Below are 9,525 nucleotides of genomic sequence, written 5' to 3' on the forward strand. Positions count from 1 at the left end.
CGGCCCCCACAACTACTGGACCCAACCTATCACCGATCACCTGCCCAGCACAGCAGCAGCAGCAGCAGCACAGCCCACACAACTCCTGACCACCAACTCCAGCCAAACTTAACCACTATCACCACCAGCAGCAGCAGCAATAGCAGCAGCACACCACCCGCAGTAGCAGCAGCACTCACCACCTACCACCGCCACCTACCACCACCAGCAGCACAGCAGGCAGCAGGCAGCAGCAGCACCAGCAGCTATAGTTAGCAGTAGCAGGCAGCAGCACAGCCGTAAGTAGCATTAGCAGCAGCAGGCAGCAGCACACACCACCCCTACCTACCACCAGCAGCCAGGCAGCAGCAGCTAAGCAGCAAGCAGCAGTAGGCAAGCCAGCAGCAGCAGCAGCAGCAGCAACAGCACCATCCTACCACCCACCACCAGCACAGCAGCAGCAGCAGCAGCCACAGCAGCAGAGCAAGCACAGGAGCAGCAGCAGCAGGAGGAGCAATGCAGCAGGCAGCAGCGAGCTCACAGCAGCAGCAGCGAAGGAGCAGGCAGGCAGCAGGAGCACAGCAAGGAGGCAGCAGCAGCACACACAGCCGCAGGGCAGGCAGCAGCAGCAGGCAGCCGCAGCAGCAACAGGAGCAGCAGGCAAGGCAGCAGCAGCACTCATTCTGCGTTCCTGTGGTCCGCAGAGCCGAGACGATTCTTCAGATACGCACAACTGGTGAACGACGTCCCCTGCCTCCCCCTCTCCTCCTTCTCCTCCACCCCCCCTCGCCTCCTCCACCTCCACTCCAGCCCTCCTCCTCTCCCTCCTCCTCTCCTCCCGCTCCTCGTCTACACCCTCTCCACCGTTACTCCTCTCTCCTCCTGTTTCCCCCTCCTCCTTTTCCTGCCTCCATCCTCCCCTCCTCTTCTTTCTCCTCCTCCCCTCTCCTCCTCCTCCTCCTCCTCCTCCTCCTCCTCTCCCTCACATCGGCCATCACGCTAGCTCAACTGCACCTCCAGAGAAGTCACCGCTCATCGCCTCCCGTCGCACCGCCAGCGAACACTGAAACAGGTAAGCCGCTGCAGGGGCGCGGCCTGTAGTGGGGGCGCCACCTGTAGTGGAGGCGCAACCTGTCATTTCGCCGCTCCGCATTGCGGTCGGAGAAGTGCGGTTCGTCGTGCGTATCGCTCCGCGCACCAGGGCATCTTGTCTCTAACGTGCGACGCAATCCGCCGTCTCTCTGCGCTGGATACGGATATTTCGTCTGCCATTTCTTCTGTCTGCTGGGTCGTTGGCCATGTTGTCTTCACTCATGGCTATACTGTCAGCCATATTGCTTCCACTAATGGTTGCTACATTGTCAGCCATATTGCCTCCACTCGCAGCAATATTGTCAGCTATATATACTTGCTCACGTCGCAGCAATATTGTCAGCTATATGTATATTGTCTCCACTCGCAGCAATATTGTCAGCTATATGTATATTGTCTCCACTCCTCGCCCGACAGGCTGGTTGCCATATTGGCCTCACTAGTGGTTGCTTACACTGTCGCCACGCACATTGTCTCCACCTCCGGCTCCCATGTCCGCCATATGTCTCCTATGTCGGCCGCTTGCACATTGTCCGCCCATGACTTTGTCGTCCGTTTCGGCGTCGTCGCTTTCGCCTCGCTCGCGCGCCGCCGTGCTGCTGCTGCTGCTGCTGCTGTTGCTGGGGGTGATGGTGATGGTGGTAGTAGTTGTGTGGGCCGTGCTGCTGCTGCTGCTGCTGCTGCTGCTGTGAGCAGTGGTGCGGTGGTTGGCGGTGATGGCGTGTGTGCGCGGGAAGCTGAGATGAATGAGGAGGAAGATGTCGTGATGTCGCCGTAGTGAGTTATGGCTTCAGCAGTAGAATCATCGATTAGGCTTAAAAAAAAGTTTTTTTTTGCCGATCACAATAAAATGTTTCGACCCGGCAGTTTAAAATGGACTCGGTCGGGTTAGCGGAAACAAACGTCTTTTTTAGGCCTTAGGATGGCAAGAGGATGAGGAACTGTATTTGGCGTGGAGGGTGACGTGGTGGCAATGCATCGCGCATGGTCGCTGGACTGCACTGCTGGATGGATATCAAGAGTACGTAATCTCTACATAATAATTATCTATACGTAATAAAGAGTACATAATCTCTATTATGTACTCTGGATGGATATGTAGCATCTGTATGTGTTGTAGCTACCACCTATATAGAACACACGTGCTTGTGTGTGTGTGTGTAGATTATAGACAGGTTACTGGTAGAAAGCATCTGTATGTATGTTTGCCATTCTGTATTATTTGTCTGTATGTATGGGTGCTGCCACATTTACTTTGCGTTTTTATTATTCTTATTTTTCAAACATATGCCACGTCATTTTATGCCTATTGGATTAGTCACTTCGTTACCAGTGTTCATAGTTAGTTAGCATTATGGGCAAGCCTTATTTTTAAGTTGATCAAGATGCAGCTTAAATTTGTAATTGCACCAATGTTCAATAATTGTTCAATTATGATTATAATATACATGATTAACGATGTTTGACGTTTTCTGTTCGCGGTAAATTTGTAAAAGATGTTGATGGCTTTGTTATAAAAATCTGTGAGTACGTGTATTGCCCGAGAACGTAATACAATATGTATATATGTATTATGAATGAAGCTTTGGTGTTGTTATTATTTCATATATATACTCACTGGTACCATGTTTTCCTACCTATTTCTAGTATAGTAATAGTGTGTTTGTACATATCTATGGTGAAAGGAATCGAACAGAACAAACGAGAAAATGACCATCCAGGAACAACCAACCGATAGCTTTCATCAACGACGTTCCATGGTTTATTAATTACCGCGACGATAAACGTAAAGGTCGCGTAAGATGATAATTTACAAGCTTGATGCACTGCGCAAGAGCGAGAAACAATACACGCCTGGGATACATATATCTGTATATATATATATATATATATATCTGTATATATATATATATATAGCCTTATATAGATACCTTAGCTCTCCCCAGTACAGGCCTTTGCTCCACCACACCCTTGTAACAGACCGAAGGGCTACACACGAGTAGAGCTAGACATGCTATAATATATATATATATATCAGAAGTAGATAATAGGGAATTAGGGGTTCCCTATTATCTACTTTTTATATATATATAGACACGTACATGTACATCCATGACTGCAACTCTGCGGCAATAAAGTTTTTTTACCGTCGGTTAAATTACGTTGGCTAGAACTTGATGGGGTAAAAGGGCCATAATTTAACCGCGGTCAAATTATTTTTACCGCGGTAATAATAATCTTTTCTGAGTACGCTGGCCAACCATAGATGTACATGTACATTGTCTTTGACTGAACCATGAACCAATGCATCATTGTACACATGAAAAGCGCGTTCACATAGAAAAGCAAAGATCTGAAAGTAGCTATCGCGTTCATACTACCAAGTTTACACTCATTGTCCCCCGACTCTTGCCTCTCGCACACTTTATACAAGGCGTACCACAACTATATAATGTCACACGATCGAACGGGTAACCAAATACCTAAAAAAATTACAAAGTATCGCAACAGAAAAAGAAACATTCCGATTCCGCCACTGCGCGATCGATTGATTCCCCGTCAGTTTTTAACACGGAACGAGTCCGACACGATAATTAAATATTTATACATCGAGAAAAAGAACAGGATCACGTTTATAGAGAAATACATGTAGGTCTATACGAATGAACGATAATGCACCGTGACGTGTCGCTGGATATGCTGTCCAACACGCAACATTGTCACTGTAGCACGGTCGCCCCTCCATGGAAAACGTTCCCCCTTATACATTGCGCATGCGCAATAAAAGCCAAATCCCCACGAGCAATGTGCCCTGCTAGATGCGCATGCGCAATGTTCGTTTCCCACGGGGGGGCACGTATCAAGCTACATCGGACGTTTACCGACACCACGTTGTTACATAGCGAATGAAGCGGCTACGTACATACACAGCATAGCAGCTAAGGCAGCACGAAAAGTGAGGCCACATATGGTTGCTCATCATACCCGGAATTAAATATTTTTACCGGAGCAAAAATAATTTATAATATATAAATTAATTACGTGTAACAAGGCCCCCCGATTGGGTAAAAATTGCCATAAATTAACCACGGTAAAAACAATTTATCTGCGGTTAAATTATGTGTATTATGGCCCCCTGATTGGCTAAAAGGGCTATAAATTAAACGCAGTAAAAATAATTATTTCCGAGTACGATGGCCATCCCACGATGGCAAGCGATCGCTTACGTACGCTATACACAATATACACACACAAGACTCCAGCCACGAGCTTTTATACATAATAATAAGACTTTGTTTCCCCCCCCCCCGCCCCATAAATACAAATATAACACCTACGCCCGTTTACAAGCGAATTGCCACCCCCAAACTATATGTTGGCTGGCTGCGAATACCGTGTGGATATCTCAAATGACTACGCATTTGCATGAAGCTATTAAAGCGAGCAGGTATGGAATTTGAAGGTGGGTGGAAGGCAGGCACTCTCAGTCTGCCCCATGCAGCAGTAGCAGCAGTATCATCATCATCATCATCATCATCAGCAGCAGCAGCAGGAGGAATTTCACAAGGCTGTATGCTTGAGTTAGCTTAGATTCATCCCCCCCGTATTCCCTGTATTCCCTGTATTCCAATAACCGTCCTCACTATCGGTAATAGCTATAGTATATATACGTAAGCTGATGAGCTACCTGTACTGTAACTATAACTGACTGATTACTGTAAGTAATATACTGTACTGTGATATCAAAACTTTTAGCTTTGATAATATTCGATACACTAACAGCTATCGAACTGTTAACTATAATATTAGTAGCTAACTATACATTCCACCTATAGGATGCAAGCTGGCGATATTTTCTGAGAAAAAAAAAGATTTTACAATTCCGCGAAATACGTCAGTTAAAACCGAGAGAATAACCGATAGTAAGCGATACGAAACTGCGATGGGACGAAGTAAAAAACATAGCTGCACAAAGCTTTCGATTTACATATCGCTCCAATAGAAGTGGGATAAAAACTGCATAAAAACCGGGAGGCGGGGAAGGTAAACAAATCGCGTGGCTGCTAGTAACACACACACACACTAATCGAGGTATATTAAGGTGGAACGTCCGATTCCACGTCAACGACGACAACGGCGCCGTCAGAACAACATCAAATCGACGAATCGCACGACGAACGACCCGTTCACCCGTAGACGATTCCTCGAAGAAAAACAAAACCGCGGGCGGGGGATTTCGGCGAACGTAGCGCGAGAGAATATATCTCGGCAGTCGCTGGGTTTCGTTCCCGACTGCGATGCGGTTCTTCTCACGATGTTCGGGTTTCGTTCCAGGCTCCGGCGCGGTTCTCACGTCGTTCGTAGCTGTTCGTCGCAGAAGGTCAGAGTGAAGACACGTTCCACTCTCGTCACAGTCACAGTCACAGTCACAGTCACACGTCACAGTCACAGTCACGGTCACAGCCACACGTCACAGCGGAGTCCTCTCACGCCCGTTCGCTACTCATTCCGGCGGCTTGCGAGCGACGGACCGAACGAATCCGTCCCGAACGGACGCGACCGTCATCACGGCGACGGTCGAAAGCGACGACGGTGCTGCCATCTCTGTTCGACGCCGCAAAGCGACGTCCGTGCGTGGCACTGGCTTTTTTCATCTTCGGGTCCGTCAGTGAAGTGGATCTGCGCGCGGGCGATCTGTCACAGGATGACGCACTGGAAACGAGGCGAAAACCAGCGGGTGAGGGTCAGACACGAGTGCAGGGGGTAGAAATTAACTTTTAAACAAGCGAGTCCAACGAACGCCCTACCCTCAAAGCGAGGGAGTCCGCTATATATCCTATAGGATATAGGATCCTATAGGATCCTATATAGGATAATATAGGATCCTATATTATCTTACTCCTGATAATATATCATTATAATCCACATCGGCTGATGGGTGAAGCGAGATCTACACAGATATACATTATTCCCCAAAACGACCATCGCTCCGCAAATCCCCCGCCCACGCCCCGACCTCGCTTACGTCTTTCTTTTTTTGTGATTCGCCTCCCCCGCCTCCTCCTCCTCCTCCTCCTCCTCCTCCTCCCTCTTGACTTCGCGACGCCTGCTGCTGCTGCTGCTGCTGCTGCTGCTGTTGCTGCTGTTGCTGGGAGCTTGCTGTGTCTCCTGCCTGCGCCGCAGCCGCAGCAGCCGTTGCCATGGCGTTCTCCTCCTCCTGGAGTCGACGAGCGAGTTCCCGGCTGCGGAGCGAAGCCAAGCAGAACGCAAATCGTAAAGGGTCGGCGCGCAAAAAACAAAAGAACGTGCAACGCGGCGGCGGCGGCTTCGCTCGCGCCTCCTGGCGGCAAACTCAGAAAAGCGCAAAAAACGCGGCGCGCGGGACGGGGCGGGGCGAGAACGAAACGCGGGGCAGCAAAAAATGCAAAGCGGGAAGCGCTGCGGCAGCGGCAGCCATAACGGTTCAGGCGCCGGTGCCGGCGCCACCTGGTGTCATATTTTCAGGAACCACTTCTGAAGGTCGACTTGCATCGCGGCTGCGAGCTCATTCTCTTCCTCCTGCAAACATGTGGCTAGCTCAAGGCTGCCGGCCAAAATAAAAACACAAGAAGTGTGTGTGTGTGTGTGCGTGCGTGTGTTTGCGTGCATGTGTGCGTGCATAATGCCAAGTTGCCTTTGTTTTCAAGCGGCGAAGGGGGCTGCAGTGAGTGGCTTATGATAGAGTTGCAAGGCGATCTACAGTCACGCGCGGCCGTGGACTTTTCCGGACATTTTATCGGCGATCTTCACTTCAACACAAAGGTAAATCTAGGTTTAGATACCTTTACGTTACCTTGGTTCTTTACCTAAAATTAGTAAACGTAAAAAGTAAAAGTTGCAGACGAGCCTAACGAAAAAACAAAAAACAAAAAAACAATTTGACCCCCATAGATGGCAGCACGTGCATGTGCAAATCTCATCTGCTTTCGTTCGCCAGGGCGCGCCCGTCCTCGTCATCGGACACCACATTCTATTCGGCAAATCCGTCGACCTCGACAAGCCCGTTGCCGTGCTAGAGAAGCAGCCGACGGAAGCGGTTGCCGGGGGCGACGCCGTTGCCACGACGACGCGGCAGACGCTCTACGTGGTGCGCGCGACCGTGCGGCGCAAGATCGTGTTCAAGTCGCGTCCGAAACCGATCGTGACCCTCGTCGCTAAGCGGGTGTAGAGTGTCGATCCTCTCTCCTCGTCCTTCTCCTCCCTTCTCCTCCTCCCCTTCCCTTTCTTCCTCTCTTCCTCCTGCACCGCCTCCTTTTGTGTTTGACCTCATCCTTTCTTCACATTTCTCCTTCACCTCCCCTATCTCCGCCACCTCCTCCACTCCCTCATTCTCTTCGTCATCCACCTCCTCCTTCACCTCCTCCCCTCCCTTTTCTTCTTCCACCCCACCCCCTCTTTTTCCCTCTCGCTCCTCCCCTCCCTCCTCCTCGCTCCTCCCTCCAATCCTTCCTCCTCTCCCTTCTACCTCCTCCCCTCTTCCTCCCTCTTCCTCCTCCCCTCCCTCTACCTCCCTCTCCCTCCCACGATGAGGTTCAATCGGTTCATGCACCCACGCAATCCGTACCGCGATGCACCGCCGGATTTTACCCAGCTAGCCGTCGCCGACCCCATCTTCCGCCGCCATGCGACCCTTGACCCCATGACCGGACGCGTCACCGTCGACTTCTCGGACCCGCTCGCCGCCCGCGCGCTCACCGGCGCCCTCCTACGGCGAGACTTCAACCTCCAGGTGGCGCTTGAATTTTTTATAATTTTTTTATATACTTTTTACATTTTTTACATTTTTCCTTTGTTAACTTTATTTCCAAAAGTACATATATATTGTACGATTTATTTTACGTAATGTAGACAATAACCTGAAGGTAACAAGGAATCAAGGATCACTGGTGGTACAAAAGTCAGGTTTTAAAAGATACAGACAGCTATATAAAACAGATTTGCGATGCAATGTAGCTTATACTACTAACCTAGAACATATATAAATTATAATGTATGCTGTATAAATGCTAATATATATTACAATAATTAATAATATATATTATTAATGATCATAAACGCCATGGTGTATTTTCATTTTTATATTTCGGAGTCGTTTTCGTTACAATCGATTCATTTAATGTTGACAGCTGATAAGTTGACTAATATGTCGTTTAGGTTATGCATGTTAACAGTTTTCTGTTGACATCTGTTATGACGTATTATGGTAATGGTTTAACGCTGACAGCGCTAATTTAGTCCATGTTTCTTTTACATCTTTTACAGTTGATTGTTGACCTAAATTGTAAATAGTGTCTACTGCTGAAGTCCTGTTATGACGTATGGTAACCGTTATATAGTAAAATGTTTAATTTAACCTCTGACAAAGGTTTTGAGTCTTGCTTTATACATCTTTCAGACCTATAATAGTTCGCTGAAGTCCGTGTTATGGAGCGTCAAATGGTGAACTTATTATGGTAATGGTTAATTTAACTTCTACCTGCGTTAAATTGAGTCGATGTTTGCTTCTTATCATCGTATTACAGTTGATTGTTACCTAATTGTAATAGTTTACTGCTGAGTACTGTATATGACGTATGTAACGTTATGATGGTAAGGTTCTAATTTAAGCTCTCTGACGGCGCGTTAATGAGTCTAGTGTCGTCTTTTACCATCTTTTACAGTTGATTGTTGACCTATTGTAATAGTTTACTGTTGATGTCTGTTATGACGTATGGTAACGTTATTATGATAATGGTTTAACTTTAACTCGACAGCGTGTAAATTGTAGTCTGATGTTTCGTTTACATCTTTTTACCAGTTGATTGTTGACGGACTATTGTAATAGTTTACTGTTGATGTCTGTTATGACGTATGGTAACGTTATTATGATAAGAATTATATACAAGTATATATATATAGTACTTATATACTATATGTCATATGTATGGTGATTGTTGACATATGGTATGGTTTACTGTTAATGTATGGTAATGGTTTACTGTTGAAATGTGGTTTACTGCACTCACTCTGAGATCTCTGGCTGTAGTCCTAGGTTGGCCTTGTACTCTTCCCACTCCGCTATCTTCCGCCCTGCCACGTTCTGTTCTTCCTGCAACGATAGCGCCACCAAGTAGCTGAAAAAACAAACAAACGACACGGTTGGAGATCAGTGATCGCTTGCTTGTTGTGAGCCGTCGTGAGTAAGGCCTAAAAAAAACGTTTGTTTCCGCTAACCCGACTGAGTCCATTTTAAACCGCGGTGTCGAAACTTTTTATTGTGAATCAATGGCATTTTTTTTTAATTACTCGCGAAAAAAAGATAGATGGATAGGGAGATTGAGAGATAGAGAGAGAGAGAACAAGCGGAAGGGAGAGGGAAAGAATAGAGAGAGAGAGAGAGAGAGAGAGAGAGAGAGAGAGAGAGAGAGGGAGAGG

General features: G+C 47.5%; 1 protein-coding gene across 1 annotated transcript in view; it reads right to left on the bottom strand.

The window, feature by feature from the left end:
- Positions 1-6,202: 6,202 nt before the first annotated feature.
- Positions 6,203-9,525, bottom strand: part of LOC106818928 (protein FAM63A-like) — a gene marked incomplete at its 3' end in the record, with an annotated part of 13,027 nt that continues 9,704 nt past the window's right edge. The window contains exons 7-8 of the mRNA XM_014823595.1: positions 9,117-9,224; positions 6,203-6,314 (exon numbers count right to left, since the gene is read on the bottom strand). Coding sequence (XP_014679081.1) covers positions 6,203-6,314; positions 9,117-9,224 — 220 coding nt within the window. The remainder of the gene's footprint in view (positions 6,315-9,116; positions 9,225-9,525) is intronic.

This window comes from Priapulus caudatus, unplaced genomic scaffold (genome assembly GCF_000485595.1).
Source record: "Priapulus caudatus unplaced genomic scaffold, Priapulus_caudatus-5.0.1 Scaffold2657, whole genome shotgun sequence".
Taxonomy (NCBI): Eukaryota; Metazoa; Priapulida; class Priapulimorpha; order Priapulimorphida; family Priapulidae; genus Priapulus; species Priapulus caudatus.